At 37.4% G+C, this 20282-nt stretch overlaps 1 protein-coding gene across 1 annotated transcript in view; it reads left to right on the plus strand.

The window, feature by feature from the left end:
* KIAA0825 (KIAA0825 ortholog) overlaps positions 1 to 20282 on the plus strand; it is a 353187-nt gene that overhangs the window by 161656 nt on the left and 171249 nt on the right. Inside the window, exons 17-20 of the mRNA XM_028139797.2 lie at positions 2661 to 3069; positions 7281 to 7440; positions 11449 to 11607; positions 13622 to 13716. Coding sequence (XP_027995598.2) covers positions 2661 to 3069; positions 7281 to 7440; positions 11449 to 11607; positions 13622 to 13716 — 823 coding nt within the window. The remainder of the gene's footprint in view (positions 1 to 2660; positions 3070 to 7280; positions 7441 to 11448; positions 11608 to 13621; positions 13717 to 20282) is intronic.

Raw genomic sequence — 20282 nt, forward strand, 5'->3', positions numbered from 1 at the left:
TGTTACATATATGTGGCTAAGATAGAAGTCAGGTTATTTAAATAAAGACAGAAAAATAAGTGTGTGGCATTCTTAAAAGATCCCTCCTTGGTGTGTTGTTAACATCATCATAGACTAAGAGCTCCTGTGACTTGTAGAATGGATTTATTAATTTGTTATCAGCCTAAAGGTTCTGGTACTGGAATTTACCTTAAGCTTTAATGAAGTAGTTGGGGATTTGAGTACCTGGAGTGCTCAGATTTTATAAAATATAAGAAGTGCAGGTGTGAAGAGGACTGTAATCTTTACCTGAAATCTACTTAGATGGTCAAATGTTTACTTGGTGTCTGTAGTTAAACCCTCTCTAGGATAAGCAGAATGTAAGATACTAGAGGCTCAAAGCACGAAATTTGTGCAAGGGCCTTGGCCCCGGCTCCCACCCACTACACAGCTGCCAGGGGGGCCTCTGCTGCCTCTTCCACGGCCCCGCCCACTGTGGCTTTGTCTGGAAAGAAGGACATCCAGAAGGATGTTCAGTCTAATTAGCATATTACGCTTTCATTATATAGATAATCTTTTAACTAAAATAAATGACAGTAGAATGGGGAATATGAGACACAGACAGGTAAAGAAGCATAAAATTTAAAATAATTTAAGAACACAGAGAAGAGGGGTCACAAAGGAGTCTCTTAATTTGTTTTATGTTTTAACCCTCATATAAGCATATACGTATATTTGAATGAAAAGAAAATATTTATTGAGAAACTATTTTTTACCAAGTATCTAAGTAGGTACTTTCACATTTATTAATTTACTTAAAACAGCAGTTTTATGAGATCATTCAAATATATGTTGGACCTAGTTTACAAAGTTAAAGAAAAACATGCTCTAGTTAATTTTTTAAATGATTCTGAATTTTTGAGACTAGACATATGTTTTCCAAGAGCTTACACTTTATAGAGCAGATTGACTTCTTTAAATCAAAGTAGAAAATATCTTGAAAATTTTATTATTTTTGTTAAGTAAAAACAATAAATGTTTTACTGAAAGACTCAAAGCTATGTTCTTTTGACTTCTCACTTAGTACCAAGGTTCAAATTAATTTATGTAGATAGTGGATTAAAACACTGTGCCCAGCTTTGTGGGATACTCAGGAAGCAATGAATTTTCCCCATGCTCTTGAGGAACTTTTAGTCTAACTCATGATAACATAAGTAACAATGTAATGTAAATAATAATAGATGATAATAAAAAATATGGTACACCATGGCACATTATGGATCTAATTCCCATTATAATCATATGAGTAATAAATATGTTCAAATAAATTCATAGGAGGAGAGGACTTTGAAACAAGAGTTGAAGAATGTGGGTGACTTATGAAAAGAAAGGGCATTCCATGTGAGATTGATGAGATATTCAGAAGCCTAAAGAGGGCCAAGACAGTTTGTGAGGAAAACAATGAATTTGGTTTTAGTTACACTGAGTTAATGATGACTAGGGCAGAGAAATTGGATACCCAACAGGGAACTAAAGTTTTAGGATTGCTACCCTGGAGAAAGGCCAAGATTGAAGATTCTGGAGTCATCTAGAAAATGATTCTCAGCCAGGGAAGCTTTTGCCCCCAGGAGACATTTGGCAATGCTTGGTCATCACAACTGAGGTAGGTGCTACTGGCATCTAGTGGATAGAGGCCAGAGATCCTGTTAAAACATCCAACAGTGTCAGGACAGCTCCTCCTTATCCAGCCCAAAATGTCAATAGTGCCCAAGTGGAGAAGCTCTGATATAAAGAGGGAGCATCAGTTAAGTCCTTCAGAGAAATAACACTAAGCAAAGGAGAGTGTGCAGAATCATCGGTTAATGAGCCACGGACTTCTTAGCAAATACCCACCTTTAAGAGGTGTTAGTAGAACGAGTAACTAGCATGAGTCTCAAAGAAGCAGAGTAATAGAGGTAACCATGAAAGTTTGTTGACTCATTTACTCAACAAATATTTATTGAACAACTGGTATAAATGAGGTACTACTAGTAAGTGATGGGGATACAGCAGTGGCTTCATGGAGCTTAAATTCTAGTGGAGGGTGACAGATAATGAACAAATAAAGGAAATAATAATTAGGTGATACTAAGTGCTATAATAAAAACAACAAATTGGTGTCTAATGAGAAGGAGGGACTTGGGCTGGGATAGGAAGGGCATGAAGGGTCTGCTTTAGATGGGATGGTGAGGTGGTAACATTTAGGCGATGAACTAAAGGAAGTGGAGCCAATCTTGACAAGAGATTAAATGATTCTGACATGGAGGCCAAGGGAGCAGGAGAAAGGCTTGTGGGCATGAAGAGCACAGAGTCCAGCAGCAGTGCTCTGCATTGGCTACATTTGTTAGTTGAGGACATCTGGGCCCTTTAAGCCCACAGTCTTAATAGATAAAAATAAAACTAATAATTCTGAATTTTCTAATCTTCATTTATAGGAGAGAAAACTAAGTTTGACATTTGGGTAATTTCAGGCAGTACTGCAGGGGACCCCAGTAGAGTTCTGTCGGAATATGTCAAGCACTTGTTCTTCTCAACAATTTTCTCCACAAAGATTAGACATCCCCACACAACACTCAAAACAGCTCAGTGATGGAACGCAAATGCTAATATTAATCACACCTTTTCTTTCTTTTCTTCCCCAGGCTTCACAAGGCTTGCTGCTCAGGCAGTATCTATTGTAATCAGCAAGTTACCTACGGTGATTGCATGTTTGCCTCCCCCAATTAAATACTTCTTTTTTCTGTCTGAGAGAAAAATGTCAGAAAACTTTGTTGACTTGAAGAAAGCTAGCCTGCTTGTCTGGAACTTGATTGTAATTATATGTCGGATATTTGAGGATGGAAACACTGTGGAACTTTTAACAGGTGCTTCCCTTGACAGATGGAGTAAAGAGAAACTCAGTTTAATCTGTATGTGTTTGAAAGGCATCATGGGAGAGCAGACAAGTAGCCCTAATCAAATGACCCAAAAGGTCATACAGAGCATTGAGCAACAAAAACCCAACTGGATTAAAGGCCAATTGCTGAAAGCCAGGAAATTGAGCACCAAATGGTAAAGCAATGTTTTTGTTGTTTGTTTTTTTCACTAAATTTTCATCAAATACATTCACAATAACAAATTATCAATAAACAGCAACAACAAAATTGTCAGACAGGCAGCAATGGTAACTTCATGGGAATTTGATGAATATAAAAAAAAAGATAAATATTCCATTGAAAACTGGATTGTAAGACATTCCTTGTCTTATTAAAATTTGAGACCCATTGATACACTGGAACATTATACCTGTTCAGTCACCATCTTAAGGTTTCTGATTAAAAGGGTGGTAGTTAAACCAGGAGAATTTGGTTTCACTCCTTTTCAGTGTGCAAACAGGTATCTAGTGGATGGCTTGGAGCATTTTGCAAATGGATTGGGCATGGAGATTAAATTAAGAAGGAATTAATGGATATAAAAGGCTTTTTATTGCTTTCTGTGTACCTGATTGTCAAAAAGGTACACATTTTTCATCTGGTAATGTAAGAATCCCAGAGGGCAACTGGGGCATATCACACTGGAGCTATAAACACACCCAGCTGTTTCTGTATGAAAATGTCAGCCTTCTCATAGGTTTGTCACCAAGAGCTAAATGATTTGTGGTATTGCTGACATTTTTAAGGGTCCCTGCTGAATTTAAATATGTACATAGAGTCCTCCCTTCTTCAGTATAGAATTGCATGATATGGATAAAGGAATCACGGCTCATATGGCCTGCAGATCACTAAGTCAGCCCCACCTTTTTTTTTTTTTTTTTTACAGCACTCACACACACACTGTCCCCCATTCTTTTAAAATATACTCATGTTGCCAGCAGATACAATTATAACTTTCTTCCTGAAACGACTACAAGTTGCTAATTTTCCTAGTACATGGTAGTGATAAAGAGCTCAGGCTTTGGAATCTGATGGACAAATACAAATCCCTTGTACTAGTAAGTGGGCCGTCTTGTGCAAATTATGGAATCTTTCTCAAAGCCTGATTTTAAGGGATGATACCAACCTGACAGAGTTGTTTTGAGAAGTTCAATAACATCCATAAAGTTCTTAGCATCAAACTTAAAACTTGGCCCTGGCTGGATGGCTCGGTTGGTTGGAGCATTGTCCTGTACACCAAAAGGTTCAGGTTCAATTCCTGGTCCAGGGTGTGTGGGAGGCAACCTATTGATGTTTCTCTCTCTTCCTCTCCCTCTAAGAAAAAAAAAAAAAAAAAGTGAAACAAAACTAGTAAGCATTTGTTATTTATAAACTACTAAAATACATTGACCTCACTGGTTACTTTTATAACAAATTACTCTTTACTGGTTTATATTAATCTGTAAAACATTATACTAGTATTAATCCAAATAGGGAAATGTCAATAATCATGATTTTTCCTGGCTTTGTCATACTGATTTCTAGAAATTTAGTTCTAGGATGTTCTGTGGGTAAAAATAACAATAGCAGTCAGGCAAAAGCTTAGTAACATTGACAATGACCTTCTGAATCTTTACATTTGCATTTGATACCGGTTTACAGGCTTTTATCCAATGATTTAAAGATTAAGGCCAGATGCCATTCTCCATTGCAGTGGTTATGAAAGGAAGAGACTAAGAAGAGTAAAAATAGTGGATCTGATTATAGTTCCGAAGTTAAATTGATGGTACTGCTGATTTAGGAGGCCCTATAGCAATAAGATCAGTTTAAAGTGTGTCTCAGTCATATACAAGGGGGCCACATACAGGAATCCATAAGTAAAATTGTTTCTTTAAAAGTCTATTTTAGTTTAAGCATTTTACAAACAACACCAACACATGTGGTATCTCCTTTGTAGGGAGTTGTCTAGCTAATATTTGGCTGTTTAGCTATCTGTTGCAACATACAACCAAAATGACTAGTGGCTGACTTTTAAAAATGTTTGACAGCCCTCAAAGATTCTGCATATATATATATTACATAATCATGTAATTAGCACAATGTTGTGTCTTTCTCAATTTCTCCAGTAACATCAATATTTTGAAAAAACAAATTTTAAAGTTCTTTATTATTATTACTTTAAAGTTATTTAAAGTTACATTTATTTTAAAAAGGGTTCAATCTGGCTTATTCATTGACTTTAGGTAATTTCTTACAGGATTTGAGAGCTATAGAAATGTTTCTTCTTTGATTTGAAGTTGAGTATCTGGTATACAAGTAAACTTTCAGAGCTACATAGTTCTCATAAATCAATGATCATTTGTGTCATAGATCTATACCAGGAGGAAAATGTATTTTAAACAATGATGTCTGTGTATAGGTGGAAAGTTGCCTTGGCTTTACCATAATTTTTTTTTTTAAGTATGAGAATGGAAGCATTTAAACTAAATAGTTCTTCTGTTAAGATCAATGAAATCTTAATTTTCCATGAAGCTTTTCTTGGAACTACACAATATCGTTTAGCTCGATTTCTTTCACTTGCATCCAGATTTAACTTTGATTTTATGGAAATTGTGCAAATAACCACAGTGGAAAGGCGGCAGCTGTAAGCGTTGCTTGTCTTGCATCCTGCCTGAAAGCATTACTATTCATTAAAATAACCTTCACTTTGTAGTAACACGCAAGCTGTAAACAGTCAACTTAGATTCTGGAGAACACACAGCTCCAAAAGTAAAGAAATGTCTGTCTTTGCAAAGTAATTTGTCGAGTTGAAGATTATTGTTTTTCATCATGGTGACCCTGACTTGGCTGGCTGGGTGCATATACAGATTAAGATTAATGCAGTTATTCCTTGGCTAAGGTCTGCCTCTTTCAGGGCACATTCTCCCTAATGACATGATTGATATGCAGTCCCAAATCCAGAGAGGAACTCATTAATCACAGCATTGACTGAATCCAATCATGTGCTTCACCTGCACAGTGATGGACAGGAAAGGATACAATTCCGGGGCTGACACCGAGGCACTCTTTTGTCAGAGGACCTCAACTTTTTCAATGTCAGCCTGTGCAAAACCTGATGAGGAATTTTGCTCGCATCCTATAGGCAGCTTCAGAACATTGACAAACTTCTTTTACTGAAACAAGGTCTTTTTGTTTGTTTAAAGACTTACTCTAGCTAATGAAAATCTCTAAGAGTAGGGTTTGCAAGGCTGATATGAACATCAAGTTTTTGGTGTGTGTTTTTTTTAAGAAGGATGTTTTGCAGCTACATGTGGAAGCAATATAAAAGTTAATGTCCAGCAGCTGGGTATCATTTGGTTCAGTCTTCAGGTCAGCGGCACTGACTCTTAGCAGAACTAATTTTATAATCATGGCAAAATCTCAGTAATGAACTGCAGTATATAGCTGATTACACCACATTAAATTTCGTTTAGTCTGGGAAACAGAGGAAAACTATGCGTTTTCTTTAGAATATTTAGATTGCAAAGCCTAACATGATCCAAATAGAAACTGCAATAAGAAAATTAGTGTGGAATATATATGATGTAAGTTGAATATCATGATTTATTTTGCACTTTTTGTTTGGGAACTTTTAAAAGAATTATGCCATCCATTATTACTATGTAAATAATGATTGAAATCAATAATAAGTATATGAGTTCTGATAATAGATCCTTTTTCCTAGAAGAATAATCAGGGTAGTGACTTTTACTAAATATCTGTTACCAAGAAGAAACAGGAGAGGGAGGCATATATTTTAAAAAGGCAACAAGTGTCCAAAGGCCAATTTAAAACACCCAGTGGTAAGCACAGGGCCAGGAAGCACCCAACCTATATTTAGCATAATAGACTCTCCCTTTGACACTTTAATTAGTCTCTAATGTGTTCTAAGACAGGTGTAAAGAGGAATGGACCAAAGACAGAATACCAAAGCTATTTCCAGCATCAAAGATACTTTTTTATCCTCAAAGAGAAAATACAAATTATTTCATACATGTTCTTAAAAAGAAATGTTTTGTTTTCATCCCATGATTATGGCAATTTCAACAATTGCAGTAATGGGAAAATGTTTTATAGGTAGGAGTGTAAATGCAATAAAGGAATGTTTTAAAAAGAAATGATTCCATTTTTTAAAAATGCTTTCAGGTGCTTAGTTCCAAGGCACTGTTTACAGGAGCAGCAGCGGTATGGGAAGGCTTACCTACTTGAGCAAAGTCTTTATGGGTGCTTTGATATGAGACTTGCATTGACTCTCCACACTCAACCTCTCTGATTATTTTCCATCTTTACAACTCTTCACCACTGATATGTCTATGCATTCTTTGTATTTAGTGCACTTATGACAATAGAGAAAAGCACAGCCTTAGAAGAAGGAGATATTGCTCTTGAACTGACTGAGCAGAAAATAAACATGATGGTCCTGGATATCTGCCACAAACCAGGTGGCAGCGAGTACCTGAGGCAAATTTATCACATCATGCGGCTCAATGAGGTAGGGAAACGGCCTTTTTACCGAGCAATTAGGTGTGTACTGGCCTGAGGCAGCGTCTGCTGGCAGCTAAGGGTTAGTCAAGGAGGCGATAATACTTCTTAAAGTCAATACCAAACTCAATATTGCATTATTAATAGAATATATTCAGCCCCGGCTGTTCTGCATTTGTACAGAAGCTTTACCGAAACAATGTAGGTTTTATTTATACGGTTTAAACAATAACACGGCTCATAAACTCAGTTCAGTTCTGAATCCTATAGACTAGAGGTGTAGTTTGGGAATTGTGTGTTTGTGACTGTTAAGCCGATGTTAAACTCTGGTATTTGTGAGGAATTTTCTGCAGAGAATTTTCTCTAGCTCTTCTCCTGTAGGCGTCATACTTGTGTCGGTGAAGTTGGAGACCTCTTACATAAAGAGAAAACTTTGGAAGAATATTGAGCCATCTTCAGGAGCAACTACTTAACCCAGGAAAATGCATTAATGCACAGACACTGGTTAGAACCAATGTCATGCTTGTCCACCTCTCAGCGGGGTTAAGCCTCTGACCTTGCATGCTTCAGGCTGTTTTAGTAAAAATGTGAAGAGCAGCATCTCAGTTACTTACTTAAATAATATACGTGTGCCCATCTAATCAGGTTTTTTATTTGATCATATATATATATATATATATATACACACACATACACATATATATACACATATATACATATATATGTGTATATATATATATGAATTAGAATATGACATCTAATGTGAATAGAATTATGTTTTTATCTGTAAACAGATGAATGTATTTTTTGGAATAGTAAAAATTGTATAATATGAATTATGTGAAGATACACTGTTTATCTCAATGAGATAAGCCTTCAAGACCCTACGTTTCTAAGGAACTGAAACAAAAATGTGGGGTGTTTGAGTCCGAGTTCATTGTCTGATGAAATCGAAGAATGAAGTCAGAGGACCAAAACGGTTAGCGGAGCTGAAGTATATTGAAAGAAGCCAGTCCTGGGAAAGGTGCAGCTGGGGTCCCAGGAACAGCCCAGTGTCCAGAGCTTCTTTCCACGTTACAGGCGTGTGTTAAAGTCTATTAGTCCATGTGTAGAGTCCCACATGGCCTTAAGCCACGTGGGCACAGGGGAGCGTGTCTCCTGAGGGGGGGGGGGGGGGGGGGAGGGAGGAGGGGGCGGAATCAAGTGCTTTTTAACCTAGGGGGTGGGTACAACCTTGCTAACTCCTGATTGGTCTTTTCAAAGAATTCTGCCATAGCAACATCTTTGGGATTGGTTTATATCCCTCACTGTCTTATGATTGGTTATCTGCAAGCTGCCTGTCTTAGCAACATCCATACATTTTAAAGTTTGTCTCCTCTATGCTTCTTTCCTCCCCGGCCCAGCTGGGTCGCCTTAGTAACCACGCCTAGTTGGATTCCCCTTCTACTTCCCTCCTCTCCCCCTCCCCCACCTCAGGGTCCTGTTCCTGTCCACATAGCTTCCCTCTGTCTCCTATGAATGAATTACATTCTATCGCAGCATTTTATAACTGAGTCATTTAAATATTCTTCCCATTATTATCTATCTGAAAGTTACTTCAAGCAAATCTTGTTTCCTGGCTTTTCAACAGCTTATCAACCAGTTAATAAACAGGTGATGTAATCCTGTATTCAAGGGTCACCTGAGAAGGAACTGCGGAATTTGTAGCTGTGCAAACATGGTCCTGTCCCCAACGGACTTAAAGCTCAGTATGAAATTGTTACAAAGAAGTGTAACCTATTCACTCTTGCTAATAATCGTTCACAGCTAGTTGTGGGTTCCTACCGGGGGAACTTGGGGGCTCTGTAACTCCGGACCGTGGCTAACCGAAAGACCTCCATTTATTGGCATGCCCACCTGGCCACCCAAACTGCTGACTGACTGAGGAACAGGTGTTGCTGTAGGATTCGCTCAGATCCCTGGTAAAATGGCGCTACAGTAACTCTGAGGTCAGCAGTGGCTGGTATGGATGGCCAAACTGAGAGGCTCGTCCTCTTTTTTAAAAGGTCTGTAACTCAAGAAAGATTAGTAATCACCAGTAAGTAAAATCTGCAAAAATTGAGTTGGATATTCAGGAAATTCAAAGGCTGTTTCCCTGCGACACCCATGGAACTCTGAGGCAGTTGTTCCGAACAGGTAAGCCTTGAGGTCTAATGTATTAAGACCCTTTCCTGAGGCACCAACACATTTTGATTAAGTTCAAAGTTGTGATGTTTCTTTCATTACAACCGAATATACTTACTGTTATGGCAAGGTCTATCAGATGGAGTAGGGGGCGGGGCGGGTCGAGCTAAGTACTTGGTGGTTTACAGCGCTCAGTGAGACTTGGTGCTGCTGGAAGGTAAGATGACTATGTAAGGTGAGGCTAGAATCAAAAAGTAGTGAGAATGTTTCCTTGTTACTACTAAAACAATGCAGGCATTAAACCCAAATAACAACACAAGCATGATTAAGTGACTAGTATAATACCTATGGGCTGCTTTTATACTGTGAGGTATCCTTATGTTGTAGATGAATTTGCATTGTGATGTTTGTTGATTTGACGAGTAGCACTGTGAATACAGCGTTTCACAATGAACACGATGGGTGTTCTCTATCCATGAAGTCATAGAGCAACAGGAAAAAAGCACAGTGGACTGAGACCAGAGATGTGGCTTCTACCACTCATCCCTGAGTGACCTTGGGCTTGTCCATGACCTTTCAGAGCTAACCACTGAATGTGTCGTGAGCTAGAGTTTCTCTAACTTTCCTGTGCCTGCCAGTCTCCCGGGAAATCGCAACAGTCAGATTCTGATTTGGTGGGATCTGAGGTTCTGTTCTAACCAGCTCCCGGATGAGGCTCATTAGGCTCACCTGTGCATCTGACTTAGCATAACAAGGGTTTTCTAGGTAACTTCTGAAGTCCTTTCCAACTCTGAAATTCTGAACCTACGGTAGTCTTAATCCTAATCTTGGAGAAAAAATTATATTGTGACATCCTAAAAATTAGGACAACGATTATTTATTGCATGACTTGCTTATTAATAGTAAACATTTGATAGTTTATCAGAAACTTTCATTTTTATTTGTTGTTTTCCAAAGAGTCCTATAAAATAGGATTGCTTATTTATTTAAGGATGGAAAATGTGGAATAATGCTTTAGATTGACTTTTTTTATTGTTGACCCTATTATAGATGTCTCCCATCTCCCCTCTTTGCCCACCTTCACCAGACCCCGCCCTCCCCTCCCTTTAGCCCTCGCCCATACTGTTGTCTGTGTCCATGGGCTTGAGTATATGTTCTTTGGCTAGTCTCTTCACCTTTTTGCATCCAGTCTGGCTCACCTCCCCCCCCTGAGACTGTCAGTCTGTACCATGTATCCATGCCTTTGGTAAATTGACTATTTTTGCTCAGGCTAATACTGGCAGTTAGGGGATTAGAATTACATATTTTGATTTTCTTTTGAATCTTGATATTTTTCAGGCCACAGCATGGAAATTGAGTTTAGGTGCATGCATTATAATCAATTCTACATAGAATGAGGCTGCTTGTCATGAAATATCAGAGTACTTAGCACTTCGCTGAGCATAGAGTAGATAGCAACGACACTTAATAAATAAATAAGCAATCTTGTCCTGTGAGTAATCATGCACCTGAGTTAAGTTTTGGTAACCAGGGATGTTAACACATGAACCAATGACAAGACAATGCCTATTAAAAAGCCTCTGATTTATCAAGCATACATTCCTTATGTGAGAATTTGCTAAAGGGTTTTCTAATCTATTCTATATATCAGGTGAACCTGTTTTTGATGGGTTTATTGCAAAACTGATTAGTACTCTGCTGTGTTTCTTCTGAAAATGTATTCTGTCCTGAGGCCAGTAATACACTGTAATCTGGCAAATGTGCTGAAGGAGTAGATTTGGATATTGATCGGTTTATTTTGAAAGAGAATATATGCTTCCCACCACAACGACTTGTAATTTTTTTTCCCTTGAAGGAGTATTTAAAAGAACAGCTGTTTTCTATGAATGGTTCAGAGGAAAAGCCATTACCCATCCGACCTTTAAAAACAACCTTGAGGAGTGTGGAAGATCAGCCTTCTGCCTTTAACCCTTTCCATGTGTACAAGGCGTTTAGTGAAAACATGCTAGATCAGGTATGTAATGGTAAATTTAATTTAAATGTGTGATTTCTTTACACTAATAAGAAAAGAAAATGGCTTGTGTTTGAATATTTACTCATAAGCCTTTTCTCTCTGAAGCAAAAGACCTTATATTTATTTGTATGGTCTGCAAAAATTGACTTTGAAAAGTTATTTTACCTTCTTCCTATTTGTCAAACTGATTCATATGTTTGGTCTGTAAAATTTAGCTTTTGACCAGGTCAGTTCACCCCGGGCAGAGGGAACATCTGTTTGGCTGTGTCTACAAAAAGACCGAAAAACCAGGCGTTTTGTAACAGTCTTCTCTCCTTTGCTTCCCCCAACCGCTACCCTGTAATACCTACACTCACATAACACCTTGGAATCTTTATCAATTTATCTAATTTATCAGGTAAATCATAAAATAGTTTACAATTAATTCTAACTAGAGCATTGAGCTATTTTAGGTAGCATGTGTAAATTAGCTTCTTTTTATATATAGCCCTACACACATTCCTGAATTTAAAATGAATTTGCTAATGATCCTAAAGTCGGGATGTTTGGAACAAAGTCAATGTGATAAACACCACACATTTGTTAATGTCGGATTATGCCATTGTTTAAGCTGAACATCGCAGTAGTTATATTAAAAACATCACCTTTATGCCAACATATTTGAAATCTGAAGTTGCTTTTGCTTTATTCATTCTTTTGGTGGCTTTTCTGAGAAGCCTCTTGACAGACTATTTGAACCAACAGGGCAGAAGAGAAGGATTGCTTGACCTAGAGCTCTGACGAAAATAAGAATTAAAACAATAGCCTAATTTGGGATGCAGATAATATTTTTACCATGCCTGTTACAGCCCTAGTCTACACTCATCAATACTGTAGTAGAATAAGACCTTCAAATGCTGACAACCCGGGGCAGAATTCTGCTGCTCTATGACAGGACTGGAGTGCTCCATTAATCAGCAGGTGACAGGGCAGAGTTCTTGTTGGATTTTAAACATCAGCCTGGACTCTTATCATCAAAACTATTTAGTTTAAGGAGTATAAACATCTGTGATACTTTAAAGCCTAATATATTGTATAAGTTTGAGCTTATTGGCTGCTTTCCTGTATTGTACATTAGATTACTCTAAGCCATAAATAATCATTGTGGCTGTTAAATTATCCTCACTTCATTTAAATAAATGGCATGTTTTATTCAGTTCTGAAACATGAGATTATCTTTCACAGTAATTTTTCTCCTTGTTTTGTTATGAAATTATCTATTAAATTAGAAAAAAAGAATCACTTATTTTATTTACATTTATAGGTCCTAGTATTTCCCCCTTTAAAGCATTTTCTTAACCAAGAAGATAGCATTAATATCACACTCTAATTAAGCTGTGTCTTATAATTTGTCATAGCACTTCCAATTTGTTTCCTTTTTTTAATCCATCGACTCTAGAGAGAGAGAGAGAGAGAGAGAGGAAGGGTGGGGGAGACAGAGAGAGAGAGAGAAACATCAATCTGTTGTTCCACTTATTTATGTACTCATTGGTTGATTCTTGCCCTAACCAGGGATTGAACCTGGAACCTTGATGTATTGGGACAATTCTTTAGCCAACAGAGCTACCCAGCCAGGGCCCCAAGTTTGTTTTCTTAATCAAACTTCTGAGTACTTAAAAAGACTATAAACTGATGTGTGAAAAAGTTACCAATTTTTTTTCTTTGCTTTGCAAAGAGTCACCCTCTCAGAGAAACTTGTTGGGCAAAAGCCATTAGCACTTAGAAGGAAAATGACTCAAGAAATTGATTTATGTTTTTATAAATAATGACTACATCTCCAAATGGATTTATAAATTAATTTCTGTCTTATTGGAATAAAAACCTTCTTCTGTGGACATGATTGATGTTATCTGTCTAAGTCCTTGTTCTGGACCCCCCTCCTCCTTAGTTAGTCTATCACAGCTGGAGCTTTAATTTACTGATCATATTAACTCTGATTAATAACTAACAATAGCATCTTCTCATTTATCAACAGTCAGCCATCACAAAATGGAACTGGAATTGGTCAAACTTGCTGCCAAATTATCTGGGACTGGATAAGATGACCTTCAGTGTACTGCTCAGAAACAGGTAAGATTGAGGATTTGAGGGATCTGGTTGGGGGTGAAGATACACACACACACACACACACACACACACACACATATATATATATATATTATACATGTTATTCTTTTTATATAGGTGTCTATAGGTATATATATCTGAAATTATATCAAACATTCTTTCTAAATGTTGTTTTTACGTAGTAAACATTTGCAAAAGGCAGTACTTATTTTCTGAAAATAAATTAGGTGATTTTAGTTTGAATTTTAAATATTTTGACTGTGTATATAATAGTCCAGTATTGTAAACACCAAAAGTTATTGACTTGCATGTCATTATAATGCTATGCCTTTGTTTACAACAACTTAATGAATGCATACAAAATGCCAAGCCAAATCAACTACTCTAACCAGGGGAAACATATAAGTAAAACTGTCATGATTGAATTTTTGCTGTTCAGCCAGTTATTTTGGCCCTGTCTTGCTAGTTGGCTCTCATTTATATATTACTTACACACACATGGGCATACATACACACACACCCCAGAACTACCCAATGAAATAATGTGTTTTCAGCCTAGAAATCTAAACATGTAATTTATTTTGCACAAAAGTATAAACATTTTTCTTTATATTTTGGGTCAATTAATATAGTTTTTAAAAATACTTTTAAAGTTTTCAGTGAAAAGTGTAAGGTATACATTTTAAAAATTGGATTTCTCTATTAAGTATCACATTTTCACGTAAGATATATATGTCTGAGGCATCTTTTATTGTTCTAGTATAATCTATTTGTTTATAGTTACATCTTTGTGACATAGAATGTATTTCTATATTTTAAAATATATATATTAAGTGTCATTTTTCCTGAAAGACAGTAATGACAATTGTCAAATCATCCTTCAGAAATCTGGGTGCCCAAAAGAAAATATCTTGAGAGAGACCAGTATTTCCCAGATGATTGTTACTGTTGTTGTTTTCTAAAGGCAATTTTATTGTCAATAACAGCTATAGCTTAGATGTGTGGTCACAGTGGTATTCCTAATATTTTACCCCTGAAAGAAGTTCACCCACCCATCATGGACAAAGCTGAACAATCCAGAACAATCCCCATCAAGGGCAGAGCCTTCTCCCATCGAGCTTATACCCCGGCAGGCAGTAGTCCAGAATGCACCCTGTTCATGCACTAGCCCCCAGAGGTGTTCCTGTCCTGTCCCAAAGTGGCTTAGAGAGGTTGGAGGCTGGAATGGTGGAAGAGAGGCCAGGTCTTGTGTTGAACCAATGGTTACATGATGTTTATTCAATGTTAAGTGTCTCTCTGGAAACAAATCAGGAAAGGTAAGTCGTTTGTTTCCTGCTATTTGGAGGGTTTGGGGGTTATGTATGTTAACTGCATTATATTTTACTAAGTTTCTTCAGCAGTGAATTGAGGCTTCCAATCCACTTAATGGTACTCTATTGGCAGTACATCCTTCAAAACTTACTGCATTTGCTCTGAATAACATTCAGTTTTGTGTGAATTTGTGTTTGCACCAAAATTGCATATTGTTATTTTTGTTTAACAAATTTAGATATATTTAAATTAGGTCAATAGCTATTAAAATCTATTTCCCTGAAATATTACATGCAGGAGTGAGTGGAAGAAAAGAACTCCCAAAAATTTAGCCAGAAGTAACAGTTCAAAAACAGTTCTCTTGGAAAAGGATCATGGATTTTTTTAATAGAAACAGCTAGAATCTCATCTTAATAAGAGTCTTAGATTTTTAAAGAATGGCATGCAAAGTATTCTGCTCCAAACTATCACACACCACAGCTACAATGAACATAATTGATCTACTTTGGAAGGATGAAAGACACGTGAGAGTCTTTAATCTCTTTAGCACTTTCCCATTTATTTTCAGAACATTATTTATAAGACCGATTAATACAGAAATGGTAAGAAAATTGTTTCCAGTGTTTTCTCTAAGAGACTCCCTGTTGAACTTATCTAAAAATGATTTTTAAAAAAATATTGCATTGATGCCCTGACCGGTTTGGCTCAATGGATAGAGCGTCGGCCTGAGGACTGAAAGGTCCCAGGTTCGATTCCGGTCAAGGGCATGTACCTTGGTTGCGGGCACATCCCCAGTAGGAGGTGTGCAGGAGGCAGCTGATCAATGTTGCTCTCTCATCGATGTTTCTAACTCTCTATCCCTCTCTCTTCCTCTCTGTAAAAAAAAAAAAAAAAAATCAATAAAATATATTTAAATATATATATTGCATTGAATTTTTGACAACATGGTTATCTGAAAATAGTTATTTGAAAGTAAAACTGCAAAAATTTGTATTTTTAGAATGAGAGTTACATGTGTCATCTTACATCCTCTGCTCACTATCAGGTCTCATCTCAAAACATTCCCCTCCAGTCCATGAGTTTGAAGGTCATTGCCTTCTTCCTGTTCAATGGATTCTCTAAGCTCTTTCCCATTTTTGCCGTCTTTATAATTGCAGTTCCCTCAGCTCTTCACATGGCCAGTGCCGCCTTGCCCCATGTTACCTCCTCAGAGAAGCCTTCCCTTAATCCTAACCCCCAGGGTAGAATATAAACTCCATAAGAATAGTACAGAGCCCATCTTATTGTGTGTCTTCAGTACCTATAACATCCCTGGGCATATAATAGGCTCTGAGTAATATTTGTTGAATTAATTAACAAATGAAGAATAAGAATGCAGAAAACAAGTCAGCTCCTGACAGATGAGCTCAGAATTGGCTTTCTCTAAATGTGATGTTTGATCAATAATTATGTAGGTACCAGTTGTATACCCTGGAATAATCTCAAGCAAAACATTATCTGCATGCATATTCATTCTCTTCATTTCCCAGATTTGGGTGAAAATCAGGTTAATTAAGCTCTGCATGGTTAAAATGCCTATTATTATTATGTAAAGTTTGGCTCAGATTCAAAGCACAAAACACTTGTCTTTATTTTTAATTAATTGATCCAATTCAAGCCATAACCTCTTCAGCCACAGTCTGTTCTTTACTCCTTGGTTCAGTTCTTTGGCATTTGAGTAATATAGGGTTAGTATTTGTTAAATGAAACTAAAAATGCAAGTTGAACATTTTAAGGTGGAGTTAGCTGACAAAAGTATTCAAGCAATTGTAAATTTGTGACTTGTTTTTTTCAAGACATTTGAGGAAATATGCAGTTGCTGAGACCTCAGGAAAAAAGATATATATTAATGATATATGTTTTTCAACTTAGAAAGTTTGCCATTGTTAAAAAAAAAAAAAAAGGCTTCTTAGAGGTTCAGAAAATTAACATATAAATCAGCTCCACACCTTTACCTTTAGTGCTACATAAGATTGTACATCGATCTTTTGAAATTATAAAGGAACTTTTCACAGTTTCGTACTATTAGTTTCTTGCTTGCTTTCTCACCCTCTTTCAAATCAGCCTTGTGGATGAGACGGTGATTGCATTTGCAGGAGCCTGCACCAAGAGGAACCTCTGTCTCCCTTCACTCGGGCAAATCTCCAGATTGCCATTTCCATATTGTTTTCTTTGTCACTGGAACAAATTTATGTTGTCCCTTTTCTTTTTACCTTATTTATTCCAGACTAATTCCCAAGAATTATGGTGTTGAAAATAATCGGTGAATACAATGGAATGCTATGCTTTTTAACCATCTAAATATACTGCATATGAGCTTGGCTTCGAGTTGAGCAAACATAATTAAACATGATGGCAGAAATAGCAGAAGGGGTGGTGGTGGCAGATTCCTGGCCATCACTTTGGGGCCTTTCCAGGGGACAGTAACCATACGTCAGAGAGGAAACAGAGGTTAGAAAAGAGGCATTAATCTGTAGAGTTGATTGTTTGCTTTTAATAGTAATAATTGTTAAGGTACCTTTATGTTCTATCAGGTTGTAGTGTGTGCGCCCTGTGGTGTGTAGAGAGTAGAAAAGACTGCCTCTGGCCTGTAACTGCCCGCACAGCACTCTCCAATGACGGTTGTCAGGCAGTGCTGCCATTAGCACTGTGTTGCTCAGAGCAGTGAATTCCTGATGTAGCAGAGGCTGCCAGTTATGCAGAGGTGGGTTTCAGAAAAAGGGGAAGCTGATTTTATGAATACACACCTCAGGACCATTACATATGCCATGACATTCACGCTTTAGCTCCTTAGAAAATCTTTTTCTTCCCACCTCCACCAAAAGGCCTCAGACTAGCGACTCTCCTCACATCACCATCTTCTCAAGCAGGAGCAGGCCTCCCCTCCCGTCCTGAAGTCTTAGCGCAGCGTGTGTTCTGCACAGAGATCATCAAAGGCTTATTTCAGATGTGTACATTTAACACTCTGATCCTCGGGATTCCCACAGGTTAGGGTGCTAGTACATGAACGAGACAAACACATGGATATGTATTGGTTTCTGTTGGACAACTTGTCTATGTTGTCCTTTATGCTGCATAAAGGACAACATAGACAAGTACTTTCACTCAAATCCCCTTTGACCCTCAGTTCAGCTAGGTAAGAGAGACAGATACCACAGGTTGCAAAACATTAAATGACATGCCCAAGGTCACTATCTCAAATGACATCTGGAACTCAAAATGAAGTCTCCTGACCATATCTGGAGCTTTATCTACCACACCATATTGCTAGTCAAGGCTTCCCCCCCCCTACTTTATTTAGATATAATTGACATGTTTCATAAAAGTTTGTGTTGATTTGACATACATATATTGCAAAATGATTACCACCATCTTGCTAACACCACCATCACATCACATAATTGCCATTTATTTTTGTGTTGAGAACACTTAAGATCTAGTCTTTTAGCAACTTTTAAATACAGATGATCCTCAACACACAATGATTTAACTTAGATTTTTTTTTCAACTTTGTGAGGTGGTGCAAAAGTGATATGCATTCAGTAGAAATCATACTTCAGATTTTGAATTTTGATCTTTTCCTGGGCTGGCGATATATGATATAATATTCCCTCACAATGCTTGAAGCAGCAGTGATCTGTAGCTCCCTCCCATCAGGCATATGATCACGAGGGTAAACAACCGATACTCATAGTATATTCATTGTGTCAGATGATTTTGTCCAATCTATATGATTCTATAGGCTAATATAAGTGTTCTGAGTACATTTTACGTGGCCTATGTTAAGCTATGGTGTTCAGTAGGTTTTCCACTTGCAATGGGTTTATCAGGATGTAACCCCATCATAAGTTGAGTAATGTCTCTATTTCATACAGTCTTATTAGCTATAATCACCATGCTGTACATCTTCATCTTAGAATTGGAAATTTGTACTTTTTTTTTTTATTAGCTGTATATTCACTATAAAAATACTGATCATGAGGACGGCAAACAGAGAGAGCACTTGCCATGGCTGGCTTGATTTAATGAATTACATGCACATGTTTAACTGTGAAACCTTACAATACCCTTATAAAATCAGTGCCATGTTACCATCCTTTTCCTGGTGAGGCAGAGAGTTCTAGGAGCTGCTGCTCAGCTTCGGGCTCGCATCCATGCTCTTAACCAGGTCTCTCTTCTGCTTCTCCAGAGCTTTGCTTACTGTATTCACTCAACAAGTATTTTGGAGCATTTACTTTGTGAAAGACATTTATTTAGTATAAAGTAACAATTTGCTGGAGAATGTCATATAACTCCAAGTGTCCTTGAGTGCTGCTTCACAAAATCCTAATTCATTTTTAATGTTTACTTTGGTTGTCACAACATCTGTCTCCTCTCTAACTCCCTGTATCTTCCTCAGGAACTGGCTTCCCACCACTACTTTATCAGGACAATAAAGCCATCTAAGGCAGGGTGGGGCAAAAGTAGGTCTACAGTTGTGAGTATGAGAAATAGAGTTTATTCTTGTATTATTATTTATTAATGATGGTATTATTTTCCATATGAACAACTGTTAGCCTACTTTTGCCCCACCCTGTATAAATCTCTTTCCTTCCCAAACCTCAGTTTTGTTTCTGTCATCTCCAGTCCTTTGTTTTTTGTATCTAAGTTTGAAGAAAGAGAGCTTTCTTCTAGTTGAAATTTGAGAGGTAAGTTGACTTTTTAGATTGTGGAGGGCCTGAGGGCTAAGAAGTTTGGACTTTACTAGATTTGAGGGAAACACCAAAGCCTTTGTACATAGGAGTGACAAGAACAGAGAGCTTCTTTAGGATATTAGTAACAGCTGGGGTAGAGAGACAGAATAACTAATAAGAGGGAAGGCTGGGTTAGAGGCTATGGCTAGAGACTGAGGAAGGGAAACCACATCTCAGTTATAAAAGATGTTCCCAAGGAAGCTTAGCAGCTCAGCTAAATCTATCCCTAATTTGCATAAGGGTTAGGTGTGATTCTTCCTCTTTGAAGACAGTGGCCCAGGTATTCTTTAGGTAGAAGGAGTGCCATGCTTACCATTTCTTCAAAGTACAAGAGTTGGTTCACATTCTCCAAGCCAGTGCTAAGATAGAGAGGTTGTTTGTTTGTTTGTTTGTTTTGGGGGGAGATAAATGATAAAGAGTAGGAAGGGATAATAGGCCAAAAATAAACAAACAAACAAACAAACAAAAAACAACACCCTTCAGACC

This window comes from Eptesicus fuscus, chromosome 4 (assembly GCF_027574615.1).
Source record: "Eptesicus fuscus isolate TK198812 chromosome 4, DD_ASM_mEF_20220401, whole genome shotgun sequence".
Lineage (NCBI taxonomy): Eukaryota > Metazoa > Chordata > Mammalia > Chiroptera > Vespertilionidae > Eptesicus > Eptesicus fuscus.